This window comes from Macrobrachium nipponense, chromosome 13 (genome assembly GCF_015104395.2).
Source record: "Macrobrachium nipponense isolate FS-2020 chromosome 13, ASM1510439v2, whole genome shotgun sequence".
NCBI classification, from domain to species: domain Eukaryota; kingdom Metazoa; phylum Arthropoda; class Malacostraca; order Decapoda; family Palaemonidae; genus Macrobrachium; species Macrobrachium nipponense.
Window position 1 is genome coordinate 92,033,036 of NC_087206.1, and position 21,127 is coordinate 92,054,162.

The 21,127-nt window shown below is 38.0% G+C and overlaps 1 protein-coding gene across 1 annotated transcript in view; it reads left to right on the top strand.

Moving 5' to 3' along the window:
• Positions 1-21,127, top strand: part of LOC135225205 (short transient receptor potential channel 4-associated protein-like) — a 184,487-nt gene that overhangs the window by 76,554 nt on the left and 86,806 nt on the right. The window contains exons 5-7 of the mRNA XM_064264511.1: positions 8,349-8,502; positions 9,047-9,157; positions 10,251-10,379. Of these exons, the coding sequence (XP_064120581.1) occupies positions 8,349-8,502; positions 9,047-9,157; positions 10,251-10,379 (394 nt within the window). The remainder of the gene's footprint in view (positions 1-8,348; positions 8,503-9,046; positions 9,158-10,250; positions 10,380-21,127) is intronic.

A 21,127-nucleotide genomic window follows, 5' to 3' on the forward strand; every position in this document is an offset into this window, starting at 1 on the left:
GGACATGAACCTATTTTTAGTTCTGATACAAGTTGAACTGAGTTCGTGATGGGAATGTTCCGAATCTCTCCATAGTGTGCGCTCATTTTCGCGTTCCCTATTAGAGTAACGTGTTGGTGCCCTCATCTGTATGTAGCCCGAGCCTAGGACTGCCCTGCGACAGTTGGTAGTGACCGCTGTCAGGCAACCGGGTTGGTTCTTGGGACGATGGGATTCTGTGCCCTTCAGTACTTACTTCGCACTGTTCATGGTCTGAATCTCATTTAAAGCGTTCGCCAAAGGACCGCTATAGCGATCGCCTAGGACCATTAAAGCGTTCACATAAGGACAGTTTCGGTGAGCGTTAATGCTTGCTCCGTCGGCGCATTCTGTCGTCTTCAACACCTAGTTTAAGGTGTTAGCATGCATAGGCTTAATAATATATGATACAGGTATAGACATTTTATTGAGATGATAATTTATCTGTAGCGAGCTTTACACATTTAGATATGTAGACTCAGTCGACTGTTTATCTCTCTCATGTTTTGGTTATTCTAAATTCTCGTCTGCTAGCATACTATTCCTTTTTCTTCATAATACTTGTGTTCGTTCTTTGCGTGCTTCCTCTTCGGCTATCGGAAAATCTCTTACTACTGCCTCGATTAATGTTTCTTTTTCAAGTCTACAATGTCTGTAGTATCTAAAGTTCTCGCCAAGTTAGATATTCTAGCTTCAGATATTTCTAACTTAGTTTCATATAGGAATGCTTTCAAGTATGTACTATTGCTTTTGGACGAGGCGGGAGTGTCGTTGTAACTCCTCTCCCACTTCTGGCGCCTCGTTCTCTCTTTCCCTCAGTCGACTTGTGCGGACTGCGGACATTGTTGACTCGTGTGAACGCAATTGACTCGTGCAGACTTGGCCGAGTCCCGAGTCGCTTAAACTGTCTTCCTCTCGTTGAGTCGTGGTGGATTCGATACAGCACTCAGCTGCTGTCATCGCTTATCGACAAGTGTTGCTTTTTGTTGCCAAGGGTTGCGGAGAAAGAGCAATCCTTTAAGCTCTTTTGTTTACCTCCTGTTGGCAGCTGTCTCCTCCCATTGCCCACTGACGGAAGAAGAGATTGATTGGAGTTGGAGGAACTCGTTTGGGCCGGTCGGCGTTTGTTGCCACGCTACGCCTTGCTGTATCCTCTTTTTGTTGAGGAAAGAGGCCGCATAGAGAATATATCTTAATTGTCTTAGCGTATTTTGGTGCCTTCTAAATATTGGAGAAGAGAACCAATGCTTTCTCCAATTAGAGAGCATTTCGTAACTTCTCGTCCTCGGACACTCAATCTCCCTTTGGGTCTGCCTTGGCTTGGCTGTACAATGCTTATTGGTCCTTTAACCATCTTTAGTAGGAGGTTCACTTTCTTTCTCTTTCCTGTGGGGAAATGAACTCGAGACTGACAGATATGCTGATGGATTTTCTGTCTAGCTTGAGTTATTATCTTTTATCTACGTTGTCTCGTCTCTGCGACTTCTTAGAGAGTTGGAGACACCAACCCAGCGGGAGTTTTTAGCGAAGAAACAAGTAACTCTTTTCTGATGCTGCAGAGTAATGTCCTCATGCTTACACTCGCTCGGTTTGGAAGAAGTGAGAATACTTTCGCTTCCTGTCTGATTATGCAGCTCAGTTTAAGGCGAAAAGTGATTATCTATTGGTGGTCTTGTTTTATACCTTTCGTGGGATATGGACAGTTGTAACCTCCTAACATGCATGGAGAGACTTGGGACCAGTACGTTAATGGTGGAGACGGTGAAGGGCAGTTGTGATTCTTTTTGGTTGTCCTCCACTCTTATAGCTTCCCTTGTCTTCAGCAGAAATCTGTCATAAGAGTCTCTTAGTAGGAGATTGTATATATAGGGAATGATGGTCCAAGGGTAATTCTTTAGGACAAGCTCCATAAGTAATTGGAGATATTCTTGGACGTTTGGAGACTGAATAACAGTAAGTGTCTGCCCATATTCTTGTTGGTTTTCTAGCATGGTTTTAGTGCCTTTCCAAAGAACGGTCAGACTTGTGGTACATATGCAGAATGTATTCTACTTACCATACATCCACAGTTATGCAAGTTCCTTCAGGATGTTTTTACCAGAAGATATTGCTGTTCTGTCCACTTTGTTTGGGTTAGTGTGCAGCCCTCTATAAGTTATGTCAGGAACTTAATGCCCATTGGTAGATGGTGTCGACTTTAGGAGCAAGACACTTCTACTGAATCAGTGATTCAAGATAGCCAACTCTGTCAATAGTATTCCAAAGGCCAAGGACCTGTTACTTCTTCTGGCCCAATTTCTATGCATTATATTGTTAATTCTTTATATCCCCATTCTTATCTAGTGATGTGGGGATGATACTTAATTATGCATGCTTGTCGGTCAAGATGAATAGGTATGTGCTGCTTGAAGAATGTAAGGCCTGAAGGGAACTTACTGTATGGTAAGGACTTTTCCTCATTAGGAAACATGGCCTCACGGGATATTTTCAGGTAATCATGCACAATTAATGTACAGTTTCAGCATAAGAATTACAATTTACAAATAATGTTCACCTGGGGGGGCAACCAAGTCCTTATGGGTGCCGGTCCCAAGCCCGGATAAATAGGGAGGGTTGGTGTCAGGAAGGGCATCCGGCTGTAAAAATCTGTGCCAAAACCAAAAATGGAATGAGCCGAAATATGGAAAGAGGTAATGCTAGGGCGTACTCCGTAAACGACGCACAGAGACATCGCCCTAACTCTGTGGTAAGGCGAGGGCTACTGCATCAGGAGCGGGTGCAGCTAAAGAAGCGAGCTCACATTGGGTTCAGAGTATGTCAGCTAAATGTTGGGTCCATGACTGGGAGAGGTAGAGAATTGGCTGACTTGATGAGAGAAAAGAAAGTAGATGTTGTGTGTGTGCAAGAAACGCGGTGGAAAGGAAATAAAGCTAAAGAGTTGGGAGATGGATATAAGCTATATTATAGTGGAGCAAATAAACAAGGTAGAAATGGAGTTGGCATAGTACTGTCTAGTGAACTAAAGAACTCGGTAATAGAAGTGCATAGAAAGAATGACCGTATCATCAGATTGAAGATATGTTATGGAGGAGAGATTCTGAATATTATAAGCGCATATGCACCACAAGTTGGTTGCACAGAAGAAGAGAAGGGAAATTTCTGGAGAGACATGGATGGAATAATGCAAGAACTGGAAGAGCATGAGAGGGTGATAGTTGGGGCAGATTTGAATGCCATGTCGGAAGTGAAAATGAGGCGATTGGGCGGGTGCATGGGGGCCATGGAATTGGGGAGAGAAACCCAGAAGGAGAGAGTGTAGTGGACTTTGCTGTGTCATTCGACATGGCAATAGTAAACACATTTTTTGAGAAGAAAAGGGAACACCTAATAACATATAGGAGTGGGGGAAGATTCTCCCAGATAGACTATTTCTTGTATAAAAGGATAAATCTGGTGGAGGTCAAGAACTGCAAAGTTATTCCAGGCGACCATGTAGCCCCCCAACACAGGCTGCTATGTATGGACTTGAAGTTGAAAAGGGAAAGAAAAACCAAAGCTAAAGGGATAAGGAAAATTAAATGGTACGAATTACAGAAGGAAGGGGATAAGAAGAGAGAGTTTAAGAGGAGGGTTTTGGAGGATATTGATATAGGGATTGAAGATGTTCAAGAATGGTGGGCACGAAATGCAGCAGTAATAAGAAGGCATGGAAAGGAGCTGCTAGGAGAGACATCTGGTATCATATGGGAAGAAAAGGATAGTTGGTGGTGGGATGAAGACATTGAGAAAGTAGTAAAAGATAAGAAGGAGGCAAAGAAAAGATGGGAAGAGTCACAGTCAGTGGAAGACAGAAATAGGTACAGAGAGAAAAACAAGGTGGTGAAAAAGGTGGTAGCCCAAGCTAAAGCAAAGTCGTATGATGATGTGTATAATGAGCTGGGGACAAAGGAAGGATTAAAGAAGATGATGAAGCTATCAAAGGCTAGAAATAAGAGCACCAAAGATATAACACACATCAAACAAATAAAGAATCAAGAGGGTGTAGTGCTTAGAAAGGAGGAAGACATTGTGAAGAGATGGAAAGAATATTTCGAACAGTTGTTAAATGAAGAAAATAATAGACTAATAAGAGAGGATGGGCAAGTGAACATTGGCATGGTAATGAGGTTTTCTAGCAAGAGGTACTAATGGCTGAGAAGATGAGAATGGGAAGGCAACCGGACCAGACATGATCCCGGTGGAGGCATGGAAAGCATTAGGAGATGAAGGAGTGGATATACTGTACGATCTTATGATAAAGATCCTTGAACAGGAAAAGATACCAAATGAGTGGCGTGGGAGTATATTGATCCAATTTTTAAAGGGAAAGGCGATGTCCAAGAGTGTGGTAATTATAGGGCATTAAATTGATGTCCCACACTTTGAAGATACTGGAAAGGATGATAGATGCTAGACTGAGAGAAGAAGTACAAATAGGTAAAGAGCAGATGGGATTTATGAAGGGAAGGGGAACAACAGATGGTATATTTTGTCTGAGGCAAATAATGGAGAAATTCGGGGAAAGACAAAGGGACCTACACTATGGTATTCATTGACCTTGAAAAGGCTTATGACAGAGTCCCGAGACAAGAGGTATGGAGGAGCCTGAGGGAGAAGATGGTGCCAGAGAAGTATGTGCGATTGATACAAGAGATGTACCGGAATGTATTTACCAGAGTGAGGAGCAGTGTTGGGGAGACAGAAGGTTTTGAGGTGAGAGTAGGATTACACCAGGGGTCGGCTCTGAGCCCATTTATCTTTAACATAGTGATGGATGTTATAATAGAGGAAGTAAGGGAGACAGTACCATGGAACATATTGTATGCGGATGATATTGTTCTGTGTGCAGAGAGCAGGGAAGATCTGGAAGTGAAATTGGAAAGATGGAGACAAGTACTGGAGGACAGAGGAATGAGAATAAGTAGATCCAAGACAGAATATATGTGTACCACCACTGAGGGGGATGATAGAGAAAGTATTCAGCTTGATGGAGAGCAAATAAGGAGAGTTGATAAGTTTAAGTATTTGGGATCGTTTGTTAACGCTGGAGGAAGTATGGAAGAAGAAGTAAAACATCGGGTACAGGCAGGCTGGAAAACAACTGGAGAGCGGCCTCGGGAGTTCTTTGTGACAAAAGAGTGCCGCTTAGGTTAAAAGGAAAATTTCACAAGACGGTGGTAAGAACAGCAATGCTGTATGGTACGGAAACAGCAAGCATGAGAAAAGCAGAGCAGAAGAAGATGGATGTGGCAGAAATGAGAATGCTTAGGTGGATGTCTGGGGTAACAAGAGTGGATAGGATCAGAAATGACTACATAAGGGGGTCAACTAAGGTGGTGGAAGTATCAAAGAAAGTGCAGGAGGGGAGGCTGAGATGGTATGGACACCTGTTGAGGAGAGATGAGGACCACGCTGGGAGACATACTATGGGAGTGGAGGTGCAAGGAAGAAGAAAGAGAGGGAGACCAAGAAAGAGATGGAAGGACTGTGTGAGAGGAGATTTACATGAGAAGGGAATTGATGAGGCAGAAGTGCAAGATAGAAATAGATGGAAACGGCTCATCCGAAACGGCGACCCCATATAAAAATGGGAAAAAGCTGGGAAGAAGAAGAAGAAGAAGAAGATATTTGTAAGTAATCCAGAACTAACTTTGGCTCCAGGACTGTAGGAGGGACTCTGTAACCAGGCATTGTCCATTTTGTTCTTAAACCTAAGTCCAGGTTTTGGTCTTTTCCGTCTGTCAGGCAACACAGAGTTTAACTAGTGTCATTACACTTTCATGCAACATAGAATGGTCAACACTACACCTGGTAAAACTTTTTAGATGTCAGGGCAGTGGAAAGACATCAGGATACTTAGCAGGTTTATTCCCAGTCAGAAACAAAGTCTGTGGGAAGTTTGCTGCTTTGAGTGAAATGAAATAACATATTGGTGTGATCATTCATTCTGTGGAAGGACAGTGTTTTAGCAATTGGGGATTCAGTAAGAACAACTACCTACAATGGCCTTTACATCTGTAAGTTTGACACTTGGTGTGGATTTAAGGAGCACTCATTTAGCTTCCTAGCATGTAGATGAACAGGGACATCTGAATAATTATTACTATTTGTTGGCCCTCAGGCTTGAGCAGTGGATGTTTCCTTAAATGTTGCCTAATTCAGACTCATAGGCCTGCCCCTTGTATCTACTCTGAATTCTATTGAGAAATTTCAAGTTCAAGAATTGCTTAGTCTCCTGTAGAGCCCTTGTAGCCTCAGGGCAAATAATTTTCAGATTTTCCAATGCTCTTGGTAGATGTCTCATTCTTCCGTTGAGAAAAAATAAACTCTACTACACAATTCCATACAGTTCCATTAACATAGGCATCTCCTTAACTGCTCGGAGATGTTAGAATGTCCCCTCCCAATAATAAGATTTTCAAGTTATCTTAGGATCTATCCTTAATATAAAACTGCCATGGCCTGGGGTCAGAAGCAGTGGTCTGTGTTTTGCTGAGGGTGGATTTTCAGCACCTGGAACCTTGTAGATGTCAGTGTTTTCTGTTTAGAGGAGATAAGACTTTTTATTGTATACTTCCAAAGTTATCGTTCCATACGTACTTTCCTTGGTATTGCATCAAGTTCTTTTAGATCTTGCTGAGGACCAGCACTGTAAGGTGTTGAGATTGAAGCCCCTTCATCTCTATATCAGTCTCTCTGGAGTTTAGGTGCGGGTCTAAACTTTATCTGAATTTACTGTAAAACCTTAAAATTAGTAGTGTTTAATAAGTAAATTTATTGTCAGCACCCTTCTTTAAGCTGGTGTAAAGGGAATGCTATTTTAGCTTTCTGCCTTAGAGCTGAGGGTGATGTTAAGGCTATGCTTTACAGTGCCCTGTAAGAATTCCAATGTAACCACTTATTGGGGAAAAAGAGGAAACTTCTCTATCCTGTTGGGGCATTTGAATTTAAAGGTTAAACCTACAACATTTTTATCGTCCTTTTAGAAACCTTGAACATCTTTGTCAAAGGTAAATGCTGGAAGAGGCAAAGTTAACCTTTGGTTTTGTGTTTTTTAAGAAAAACAGATGTTGTCAAAGGTTAGCCTGGAAGAGGCAAAACTCAACCTTTTGTTTTGTGGTTCTAGAAAACCAATCTGTCATTGCCAGTGGTTACGCTTGAAGGCAAAGTTAACTTTTTGTTTTTTGGTTTTAGAAAACCTAGAATGTATTATTGAAGGTTAAGCCTGGAAGAGGCAAAGTTAACCTTTTGTGTTGTGATTTTTAGAAACTTTGTCAAGAAACACAAGGTCCTCTGTGACGTATTGGATAGGCTAGTGCAAGAGAACTAGCTCCATATCTTCTACCTTTATTGAAGTTAAACATTCATAATGTGATCAGCAGTTGCAACTTCATTTAGTAATAAGTCAATTTGTCGCTCCAGAATAGGATTGATTTGTCACAGTAGAAGTACAATTCGGTTTTTACCTGATCACTAACTTAAGTATACAGAATTGTGTTGAAAACAGTAAAGCCCTTAATCCGCTACAGTAGTGGGTAGTCTTTTCCTGAACCCCCTGAAAAAGAGCAATTCTTTAGGGTCTTTTGTTTAAATCCCGGGTTTTAATATTTTAGTGACTGTCATTTGATAGGGCTTTTGGACCCAGGCACAGGGGTCCCTCATACCGCTTGCGTTTCATGCTGGCTGAATCGAAGCGGTTTTCTCCGCAAGGCTGCTCTTTGGTGCATATGTATGAGAGCCTTGCTCCCTGAATGGAATCCAACTTCTGGTGGTTGTAAAATCCACCAAGGATTCCAGATCAGGTGAGAATGTTTTGGGTTTCGTACAGGAAACCTTTAGCTCGAATGGCTGAGCGGACTTTTGTCTAGCTGCACTACTCGCCATCCTCTTTTTAATGTGGGAATCAGCTAAATTTAACAGTAGATAAGATTCATCTCAAATAATATAAATTTTTATAATAAAATTTATTATTTGGATACTTACCTACTGTTAAAGTAAACCCACCCAGCCTCCACACAACTTAGTGGGCTGTCAAGGAGAATTCTGACAAGAGCTAAAACATTCGAAACATACTTGTTGGAGAACAAGTCAACTAGACAGTCATCCGGGCAACCATTCAAATTTTTTTTTTTGAATGCTGACTCGCCTAACACTAGGTAAGTATCCAAGTAATAGATTTTATTATGAAAATGTATATTATTATAGGATGGCGAATATTTTATTAATTATAAGGTTTAGAAGCAGCTTAACGTACACAGTATCAGTTCATACTGTAATTCTATTTCTTGCAGGACAATGCAATTGGCAGTCAGCTGAGTGAAAGTGACGAAGTATTGCAGATCTTGTTTGCAATGATGACGAGGTCAGAGACCTACACCAAAGCAGTTACATTAATTGAACACCTGCTTATCTTGAGAAAATCAACATTGCAGCTCAACACAATACGTAAGTTTTTCATGGTACAGATTCCTTGCTTTATATTTTTGAAACCGTTTAACATGTTTCTGATTGTTTTCTTATTTATCTTGATGTAATTTCCCCAGTGAAATATTTCTGTCTTCAGCAATAATTTCCATAGGCTTTCAGAACCTCATTTAGAAGTTCAATTAAAGATGAAGTACATTACTACCATAAAACAATTCTAGTATTTTATTGATTTATGTACTTTTTTATGTTTATTACTTTATTTATTTCCAAATAACTGGTCTCTTCTATCTGTATTTCCTATTGCAGTACCTTCTGTTATTTTTCTCAGATGAACGCCATATTCTATGGAAGCTTGAATTTCAAGTCAGTGACCCCTGTGGGCATGTTCCATATGAATAGGGTTCATCATCCGAGTAATGATAATGGTAATAGCAATAGTTGATGCTTGGCTAGCCAGTGGTTAATGTTTTCTAGAATGAAATACCCATGATGCAACCCATTTACATACTTATTTAAATCCATTCTTTTGATACTCAAAAGTTTTCCAATGTTTTTCTTTCAGCTGGCCTGGATCGTCTCATAGGGAAGTTAGATGGAGAGTTTTTAGCCAATTTCTGCAGTATATTGGCAGTCACGATCTCTGACTTAGATGTATATGAGAACAAGACTTTGTGTAAGTACTCTTATTATAGTTTTCTTTGAGTACAGCTTTAGAATTATATTGAAAGGTTTTGGCTAATTCTGTAAGCTGTGGCATTGTGAATGTTGATGTGGGGTATTAAATAATTCCAGAATTCAATGCCTTGGAGAAGGTTCCCTAAGTATCATTGATAAGTAGTAATGAATTTTGGCTTACACAATTTTTGTGTCAAGCGATTAATAGATTTTTCTGAACTTGAATTACAAGCTATTGCTTTTTTTCAGTGCCATTAAGTATTTTTAGTGGTAGCAGATAGTTTCAAATGACTTAATGCAGTAGTTACAACAAATGTTTTGGCGCTTGTCAATAGATTTTATTTCCAGGGTTACGACTCATGTTAAGGGTTACGACGCCTACAACGCTCATCTGGGAGATGAAATGTGACACCAAAAATGCAAAATAATCAATATTTGAAGTTTTTTTATAATGAAAAATGCCATAAGAATGCAGTTTACATAGTTTTCAATGCACCCAAAGCATTAAAAGTAAGGTTTTCTTAGGATTTTTGACGATGTTCCGGCTTACGACGCGTCTCAAGAACGGAACCCCCGTCGTAACCCGGGGACCGCCTGTATAGGAAACAATAATATAATATAATAATATAACTTAAGTACAAAATTCATTTGTGATACTATTTTAAAGAATCTCTCTCTCTCTCTCTCTCTCTCTCCTCTCTCTCCTCCTCTTCTTCTTCTTCTTCTCTCTCTCTCTCTCTCTCTCTCTCTCTCTCTCTCTCTCTCTCTCTCTCTCTCTCATATGTACTATACATCTTTAAGGGTACTAATGTCTAAGAAGACTTTGAAATGATATTAATAATATAATCTCAAGGATTAATACAGTAATATGATCATAATTTAAGGTAAATTTGTTGTAGGATGTTATTTGATATGTGAATTTTCAAGATAGGCAGATATAAGCATTTTTAGAGGAGAGTTATAACTATTCTCTGGGGTCTGGTACGCATCCCTCAGGAATTTTGGGGGACCACTGTAATTCCTGTTTTCTCTTAGGTGAATGTGTTATTTATACTCTCAAGGTGTAACACTAGCTCCTTTCTGTCTTTCAGTATATGAGCAGAGCAAACTGCGAAGCAATATAAAAAGTTTATCACCGTTACGAGATATCAATCAAGAGTTTGTTCTAGGAATATCTGAATTTCTGCCTAGACTGGTGAATTTTGCCACTAAATTGCCTTGTAAGTATTTTCCAACATTTGTTTTTAGGTTTCAAGTTTCAAGTTTTGATTTGACCATATTTCTTATTTTTTTGCAATTTGTTTTCATTCTTTCAGTTAAAGTGTGAGTTGAATATAACCTATTTTTGTTTTGCACTGTCAATGCTGTCCACATTATGCTGTTGCAGGCATACTGTTGGGTTTTATCCTTAACTCATGAGTGCCCTTGGTCCTTTTTTTTAGGTTCAAGGGAATTGCCAATAATATTTTCTAAACAATGGAACATTTATGAGATATGTTTAATAGTCATGGAGATTGAAAAAGAATGTTTAATTAGTCTTGAAGATTGAAATGTTTTTTAGATACTCTACTTACATTTTGTTGAATACAGACAGTCCCTGGTTCTTGAGGGGGGGGGGGGGGGGGGGGTTCCATTCTCGGCAGGGTGCTGATAAGCAAAAAACCCCATCAACCGAAACTTGGCCATTTATGGCAAATTACAGTTAATGGCACAGATAACTGATTAATGATGCCTCTGTCGGGTATGTTATGGTGCCTCAACTCTATTATCGGAAACTTGGCCTGTTATGGCGCCATAAATTGCCGATTTCATGGTGCTAGACAAGCGCTATGAAACAGGATTAACGGACTCCCGTCAGTAACTTGGGACTGCCTGTGTTGGCAACACTGTTGTCACTATTTATAGGATTGTGTGAAAAACAGACCTGATTTTTCCTAATTTTTCATTCAAACATTTTTTGGGCAAGTTGAAATCCTCTATATTCCATAATAACAGAGTGTAAACAAATGTTCTAACTTTCCTACTGTGTTTTTAAGATGTTCTAAAGTGGCTTGGTTTAGATACAGCATGCTTTGAAACTTTGGTCATAAAAAAGTGACATGGGCAAATGGCCATTTTTTTCGAGCCAGAATGAAAAAGAAAAAAGTATTCTTGATTTGTCTTGGAAAAGAAATGGCCCTATTTTTCAAAATTCACATCTCCAACTACTAACGGGACAAATGAAAAATTGAAACAAATGACAGTTGAACTATGTGGCAAAAGCCTAACTGAAATTTTTTAACTTTCCCCTTGCAATGATATACTAAGCAAATTTGCAGAGAAGATAATAATTGCTCCATGCAAACTTATTATTATTATTAATAGGTGTTAGTTTTTCCAGACCTCTGAGTCTCAAGTAGACTCTTCTCGGGCTGGTTCTCAGGGATCAATCCTGAGAAAAAAAAAAAAAAAAAAAAAAAAAAAAAAAAAAAATTAGACTTTATTTGAGAAACCCGTCTTATTTAAAAAATTTATGATTTTATTAATTGAAAAATCCCTGCTTTCCGCAAGAATATTTTTCATTTCTGAACTCCGCAGATAAATAGATCTTTGCTGGTCCAATTTGGGCACTCAACAAGCAAATGCTGTACTGTCATGGGTGTTTGACATCTGTTACATTTCACTGGGTCAGCATGTGGTGTTGACATCAAGTGACCATGTGAGAATCTTGTGTGTCCTATACGTAGCCTTGCTAGGATCACCTCTTTTGGCTCTTTCCTCCTGTGAGGATGTCCTCCATGCATAGACTTCAGTTTTTATATTTTTAAGTTTGTTTGTTGTTGGCACCGAGGCCCATTCTTCTTTCCAATCCTGGTAAATTAATGTTTTAACTGATTTTACCCAGTCTGACACTGGGGCATATGAAATTGTTGGAGGGATAGTGCAGGCTAATTTTGGGCAGCAGAGTCTGCATATTCATTTCCTTTTATTCCCACGTGTGCTGGGATCCAACATATTTCCATTGATATTCCTGATTGGAGGAGTTGATGAATTTTTATTTGAATTTCCTGTACTATTTGTTTCCTGATTTATACTGTCCTATTGCATCTATAGCGCTACGTGAGTCACTGAAAATTACAGAGACACTTGCTTTTGCCTCAGATATCATATCTAGAGCCATCTGTATGGCTGTGACTTCAGCAGTAAATACTGATGATATTGAAGGTAGGCTTTTTTTACTTAACATATTTTTCGAATATGCAGATGCTCCTACTCCAACATTATTTTTGGAGCCGTCTGTATATATCATAAATTTGTCGCCTTTTCTTCTAATGTGCTCCAAAGCATGTTGGCGGTACATTTCCGTACTTGTCATTTGTTTTTTTGAGTAGGTAAGACAGGGAGGTACATATCTTTACTCTATTTAAAATCCATGGTGGTGGCAATTCCATTGGTGGGTGAAAAATTGGATTCATATTATGTATGTTCATTATGTATCTAGCTCTTTTTGGGAAAGAGCTAGTACTATTAACTGCTGTTACTTGATTACAGTTTTGGAAGCAGTAAGTTGCAGGAGACCGATCCCGCTTGCATGAAAGACCTTTTGTATTGTTATTAAATTACGGTGATGTTTTAAGGGCAAAATACCTGCCTCCACCAAAAGTGAGTTTGTTGGGGACGATCGGAAAGCTCCTGTGCACAATCGCACGCCTTCATGGTGCACTGCATCGAGAGATTTTAATGCAGATTCTGAGGCGGATGAATATATTGGACAGCAGTAATTTATTATGGATAAGACTGTTGCCTTATATATCATTAATAAAATGTCTCGCTTTGCTCCCCAATTAGTGTGTGATAACTTTTTTAATATGGCAAGGGCTTTGATGCCCTTGGCTTTAATGTATTTGATGTGCTCTTTCCAATTTAAATGTTGATCAAATACTACTCCTAGATACTTGATTTTTGTACAAAATTGTATTTCAGTGCTATAAAGATGCAGTTTGATTGTTTGGTTCTTCATCCACCTTTTGTCTTTGTAGAAGACGATTGCTTTTGTTTTATCAGTTGAAAATTTAAATCCAACTGAATTTGCCCAACTACATATATTTGAAATGGCAGTACTGAGAACTCTCTGAGCATGTCTCAGATTACTACTCGTATAGTAATGACAAAGTCATCAACATATAAACTGTTTTTTACACCACTTGGTAAATTTATAGTAATGTCATTGATTGCTAAAGCAAACAATGTACAGCTCAAGACACTACCTTGAGGGATTCCTTCTTCCAGTTTATAGGTTACTGAGTAGGTAATTTTCTACTCTTACTTGAAAAGTTCTGTTTGTTAAGAAGTTCTTAATAAATATTGGTAAGTGGCCTCTTAGTCCCTTGGAGTGGAGTTTTTTGCATGATGTTATGTTTCCATGTTGTATCGTATGCTTTTTCTATATCAAAAAATATAGCTACTGTTAATTTCTTTTGTTCAAAGCCTTTTTTGATATGATCTTCTAAATGTGTTAAGGGATCTAGGGTTGATCTGCCAGCTATTGAACCAGATTGTGTTGGTGTTAAAATGGATTCTTTGGTTATTACATACGTTAATCGTGCATTAACCATTTTTTCTAAGATTTTGCATAGGCAACTTGTTAGAGATATCGGTCTATAATTGGATGGATTACTTGCATCCTTTCCTGGTTTGTTTATTGGAATAATTATGGCATGTTTCCATTTATCAGGAAAGACACGTTTTAGCCAGATACTATTGTAAAATTTTAATAAATATGATTTAGCTATAGGAGCTAATTTTTCTATCATTTCAAATGATATTTTATCATATCCTGGTGCAGAGGGATGACAAGAGTTGATGGCATTATCTAGTTCATCCATGTTAAAAATATAGTATAATTCCAGGTCTTCAAGAGTTTCAAAATTGAGTATTATATTTTCTTTTTGTTTTCTGATACTTTGAAAATGTGTATCTAGGCTGGAGTAAGCACTGATGTTTTTCAAAATGTTTCCCAACAATTATGTTTGATATTTCATAAGTATCATGGTATATTTTTCCATTTAAATGTATTGCACTTCTTGGAGGTCTTATATGTTTTCCATTGATTTTCCTTATCTTTTGCCAGACATCCCTTGTGGATGTGTTTGAAGATATGTTTGAGACATATTCCTTCCATGATGCGATTTTTTCAGCTATTACCGTTTTTCTAAATTTGGCTGTATATTTGTTATATAGTGGTTTAATGTGGTTAATTGTTATGTTTGTTATAACTATTTTGTTTAATATGTTTATACTATAGGGCATTTTGTTGAGTGATTTAAGGCGAGTTTTGAGTCTGTTTAGATTGCGACTCAATATATGTTTTATTTTACTTAATGTTGTTAATGTTGGATTCCACCATGGGACAGGGGATTTTGTGGAATGTGTTTTGGTTTTTGGAATACTTTTATCTGCAGCATTTATTATGAAGTTTGAGAAGGATTCACATGTAGTATTGTGATCTTCATTATGTGGGAATGGTGGTATGTTTCGTGTGTATAGGAAATATCCCAGTTAGCTTTTTGGATATTATATCTTGTAGGTGGCAATATTTTGACATTACTTAAGTAGTTCAGAATGATTGGGAAATGGTCACTTGTGTATGAATCGTCTAGGACGTTCCATTCAAATTTCTCCGCTACATCATTTGAACATAATGAAATGTCAATTGAAGAAAAGGTTAGGTGTGTATTTGAAAAATATGTTGGAACTTCACTTTCATTGAGACAATACAGGTTGTGTTTCATTATAGTATTCTCTATGTTGATTCCGGATGTGTCAGTGGGGTTATTAATATCCCATAATGGATTATGTGCATTAAAATCTCCTACTATAAGTAGTGGTTCCTGTATACTTTTGCTAATAAGTTCAGAAAAATCACTGAAATTTGCATTGAAATTTGGTTGGTTATATAAATTACAAATAGTAATTTTACTTTTATCAGGCATATACAGTTTAATTGATGTTATTTGATATGGCATAGATGGTATGTCACAGGTCATATGTAATGCTATTTATGAACGTATATGGCTGTGCCTAATTTTCCACCGTCAGTTGGTGAATAACAGGCAATTTTATAGTGTTGGATATTTGTAGGGTTACTTCCTATATGTTGTAGACATATGCACATTGGGTTGTGGTCTCGTATGATTCTTTGTAATTCACCCAGACGTAGTCGGGTTAAGAGACCATTTATATTCCATTGAATGATTTTATATTCCATTATTGGGAGGAATTGGTGTTAAATTCTGTAAATTGATTGCTGATTTTACTTTATCTCGTAGTTTATATGCATTTGAATTTATTTGTGGTTTTTTAATCGTTGTATTTGTATGTTGGTTATTAGATTCTGCAGTTGTTTGTTTTTCATAGTTGAATATTAATAAGTCTATTTTTGATTTTATAATTTCCTTTTTGTATTTAAGGATTCAGAACATAATTCGTTCTCATGTTGGTGTGTTAAAGGGCACCTCCTTAATTTGGTAAAATTGTCAATACAATTTCGTACTGTGTCCTCTGTCTTGGTAGTTAGTTGGTTATATGTACTTACAAAGCATTCATTACAACCACAAGATGAAGCATGTTTGGTAATGTTAATTATTGGTTCAGAAGTTTTTGGTCTAGCTTTAGAAATTTCTGGTTTTGTAATTCTATTGTTCCTTTTCTGTAGTGATAAGGACTGTTGGTTTGAGGGGTTATTTGTTTTGTTGTTGTTAATGGGATATTTCGGTCTTGTGGATGGTTGGGGGGTGATAGTTATATTTTGGTTTGGTTTGGTTTAATGGTATGATTTTCATTAGTATTATTTGATGGAACTTGTAAAGAGTGATCTTTACTGTCCAGATGTTGGCTGTTTGATTGAGATTGAGGGTAATTGTGTATTTCCACTTGTGATGAGTTAGTTTAATATCTTTTTTAAAATGTTCTCCTGGGTGTAGTTGGAGTCTCTCTGGATTGATTGTAATTTTCAATATTTACCTTTTTTCCCTTAGGTGGGGTTCTTTCTAGAATTCTTTCTTTTTGCCAGTTCGATTATCATCATTATTTAATTCTTCTTCTATTGGAAGTTCTTTTCCATGGATAACTGAATCATCTATGTTAGTGGTGGTATTGGTTGTTGTAATATCACTTTTATTTTTGTGTTTTTCAGTATTATTGGTATGAAATCCAGTTTCCATGTTTTATACTATCTTGTTTGTCATTGTGCTGTTTGATGTCTTGATTTTTAGTCACATTTGAAAAGGTGGGGGTTTTGGATGGATTGTTAACGCCTCTTACTTTTAGCTCAAAGTCTGTGGCTTCCCATTGACTGACATTCCTGTCCTATTTATTAACAACTGAAGTTTCTGTGTTATATTGGTAAAATGAACACTCCTTAGATTTTGCGTGATGGGCTAGTCCACAATTAATACATTTTGATTGATTTACAGTTCCAATTTAGTGGTATGGTCATCTGATGCACAGACTGCACATATAGCTTTATTACGGCATCTTTTGTATGTGTGTCCATACCTTGAGCACTGTGTACATTGTAATGGTTTAGGAACAAAAGGACGAACTTCTCTATTTTGTCCAAGAATTTTTATTTTAAATGGTAAGTCTTGGCCTGTAAATTTTATTTTGGCAATGTTGATATTTTTACTTTTATCTTTCCTACTTGAAATAGAGTATATTTCTAAATCGTGGATATTGTTATATCTCAATTTTAGGGAGTCTAGCAATAGTTGTTTTGAAGGAAGCTCCTGCTCGCTATTGGGTAGGATGACTGTACCCTGTACATAATTCAATGTTTCGTGGCTTGTAATTATTACCTTTATATTATTTATTTCTGTTATACTTAAAAAGGCAGTGGACTGCTTTTTATTGGTTACTTGGATAAGCCATTCATTGTCCTTGATGTGTCTGCATTCCATGTCTTGTGTTGGATATATGTTAAGTAATTTGTTTTCTAGCATCGCTGCTGAGATTTTGTTGTCAGCTTTGAGGACTAGAAATCTTGACCAATTATCTGGTCCAAAGAGGTCATCAAAATGTACAATGTGGGATTAAGTCGGTAATTTTTGTTTCTTTTTGGTCCTTGTTTTATGTATGTTGCTTGTCTATTATGATTTTTATATTTTTCTGTATTGCTGGGAGGATTATTTGTCTCTAATTCAGAATTATTGTTCATCATATATGGTTCCATTGTTACGATATTGGAGTTTACCAATTTATTTTTGTTTGTTTCTTTTTATTTATGCACTCTCATTTGGTTTATCTGGCTCTGCTGCTTTACTTGGAACAGGGTGTTCCTTTGTATCTTTTATAGTACTTTCACTACTTGTGGCAGTACCTAGGTGAAATTCGGGAGTGACGTGCCAATGGTCATCAACTGTGCCGTAGTTTTTCCATCATGGGGCCCAGGGGTTACTCAAATCATTTATTTCACAGTTCATAAATTTTGAGTTTTTACAAAAAAAAAAAAAAAAAAAAAAAAAAAAAAAAAAAAAAAAAAAAATTCTTGAAAAGATATCATTGGCCCTTCGCGAAGTTAAATCTTCTGCCAAAGGCACAAGTGAGAAAGGACTCCCAAATGTTCCGCATCCCTACCCTACCCCTACCCCAAAAGGGGATGGCATAACATGATTAGTATGGCCCAAGTGTAAGCAGAACCCGCTTGCTAGGACTAAGAGTATTATGTTAATACAATTATCCCCATACTAATTCACATTATGGGCAAACTGGATAGAATGCCGAGAGTTCTATTCCTAGAACCAGGCCCCCCTGGAATCCGTGGTCCAGCTCCACAGAATAGTTCCGCCTGAAAAACAGGTCCGAACATTGTCGGGTAGATGATGGATCTACCACAGTTTCTCACTATTTAGCTTCGGATTTAACTCCACGTTAAGCCATGATATGTTTCTCATTTTATTTGCTTTAAAAATTTTGGCAAAAAATGGAAAAGTCCACATAAGTTTACTCGAAAATATATAATGTCATATGGGACTCTTGGGTTCGAACCTGGGAAGAGATTCCTGAGGTTCGAGAGCCCCCTCACCACGTCAAGGTGGTCCCAAAATGAGGGGGCTCCATGCAAACAAATGGGTATGATTTCATGTCTGAAAAATTGGAACAATTTCTTTGGACTCTTATTGCTTTCAGGTTACCACAGATTGCTCAGTGAATACACTATTGGAGTTTGGATGATGATCTTGAAACTCACAATATTCAGAAAACGATTTAAAAGAAACAGATTTCTAAGCATCAAACACTCACTTCATTTTATTAACAATAAACATGGAGGAAACTGCTTAAGAGATAAAGGATTTAAATGGATTTATATCAAGGAAAGCAAACATTCTATTCCTGTTGGTGAAAAATAATGACAGCCTTAGTTCAAAAGTGGTTATGTCTATGATCAGTCACCTTGAGAACTCATTATACCATAAAATTTGTTGGTAAATTAATTTTTTGAGATGAATGGCTGCCCGGATGACTGTCTAGTTTACCTGTTCTCCACCAGGTGTGTTTCGAATGTTTTAGCTCTTGTCAGAATTCTCCTTGCCGCCATTGCGGCTAGGCGATTGTTGGTATTCTATAAAGTTTAGCTGTTTTACACCTGTTTATGGTATTGTAATTTCATTTTCCTAGGATATCTTCCATCGGAAGCAAAACCAATAACATCAGGCTATGTAGGAATGTTTTTGGTGTAACCAGGATGTTGAAATTGGAAGTTGATCAACATTCCTTTGTACTTGTAAGGGTACAGAGTGTGATCTTGGAACTAATAGATGTGAAGATTGTAGGGAATTGTTCTGAGAAATTTATGCCTGAATAGGTCAGGACTTATATCTGTCAGGCTATCCCTACTCAGACTAGGCATTTTAGTAGGCTAGTATTGACTTCTTTTGTAGCTCCGCCTCCTGCTCCCCATTCAGTTCAGGAAAAGCGTATTGAGAAGTTAGAACATTAAACCTATTTTTAGTTCTAATACCAGTTGGAGTTCGTGACGGGAACATTCCGAATCCCTCCATAGTGTGCGCTTTTTTTTGCGTTCCCTGTTAGAAGTAAGGTGTTGGTGCCCTCGTCTGTACGTAGCCCGAGCCTAGGACTGCCCTGTGACAGTTGGTAGTGACCACTGCCAGGGAACCGGGTCGGTTCTTGGGACGATGGGACTCTGTGCCCTCCAATACCTACTTCGCCCTTTTCACGAGATGAATCTCGTTTAAAGCATTTGGCAAATGACTGTTAAAGAGATTGCCTAGGACCGTTTTGGTAAGCGTTAATGCTTGCTCTGTAAGCACATTCTATTGTCTTCAATACCTAGTTTGAGATGTTAGCATGCATAGGTTTAATAATATACAATATAGATACAGTGGGCCCCCCGTATTCGCGTTCTCCGGATTCGCTGACTCACACGTTCGGGGATTTCTCTCAGGAACGTTTCCCTGCATTATTCGTGGAAAATTTGTGCATTCACAGTATTTTTCTATGAGAAATATCCACAAATTCCTGGATTTTTTTTATCAATTTCATCATAAAATGCACTTTTTGGGATAAAAGTATTAAGAGAACCAAGTATGAAAATTTGTAGTGGTTTTTCTTGAGTTTTAACTAACAAAATAGGCTGTTTTTAGCGTTTTTATAGGAGTTCCAAACATTCGCGGGTTCTAACTATTCACGGGTGGGTCTGGTACGCATCCGCGAATACGGGGGGACCACTGTATAGACATTTTTATTGAGATGATAATGTATCTGTAGCGAGTTTTACACATTTAGATATGTCGACTCAGTCGAATGTTTATCTGTCTCATGTATGGGTTATTCTAAATTTTTGTCTGCTAGCATATACCTTTTTCTTAGTAATGCTTGTGTTTGTTCTTTGCTTGCTTCCTCTTCGGCTATCGGCAAATCTCTTACTATTGCCTCATTTAATGTTTCTCTTTCAAGTCTACACTGTCTGTAGTATCTAAAGTTCTCGCTGAGTTAGATATTCTAGCTTCAGAGATTTCTAACTTAGTCCCTCAGTCAACTCATGCGGACTGTGGATGTTGTTGACTCGTGCGGGTTTGGTCAAGCCCTGAGTTGCTTAAAACCGTCTTCCTCTCATTGAGTCGTGGTGGATGCGATACAGCACTCAGCTGCTGTCACCTCTTATCGACAAGTGTCGCTTTTTGTCGCCAAGGGTTGCGGAGAAAGAGCAATCCTTTAAGCTCTTTTTAGTAGGAGATTTTATATAGAGGGAATGATGGTCCAAGGATAGTTTTTTTTGAACGAGCTCTATACATAGGTAATTGGAGATATTCTTGGACGTTTGGAGACTGAATAACAGGAAGTGGCTACCCACATTCTTGTTGGTTTTCTAGCATGGTTTTAGTGCCTTTCCAAAGAACGGTCAGACTTGTGGTACACAGGCAGAATGAATTCCACTTAACAATAGGTCAATGACCTGTTGCTGCTTCTGGTCCAATTTCTATGCATTATATTGTTAATTCTTTATATCCCCATTCTTATCTAGTGATGTGGGGATGATACTTAATTATGCGTGCTTGTCGGTCAAGATGAATAGGCATGTGTTGCTTGAAGAATTTTTAGGCCTGAAGGAAACTTCCTATATAGTAGGGCTTTTCCTCATAAGGAAACATGGCCTCACGGGATATTTTCAGATAATCATGCTCAATTAATGTAGTTTCAGCGTAAGAATTACGACTTCCAAATTAAGTTGTAAGTAATCTAGAACCAACTTTGGCTCCAGGACTGTAGGATGGACTATGTAACCAAGAATTGTCCATTTTGTTCTTAAACCTAAATCCAGGTTTTGGTCTTTTCCGTCTGTCATGCAACACAGAGTTTAACTAGTGTCATTACACTTTCATGCAACATAGAATGGTCAACACTACACCTGGTAAAACTTTTTAGATGTCAGGGCAGTGGAAAGACATCAGGATACTAAGCAGGTTTATTC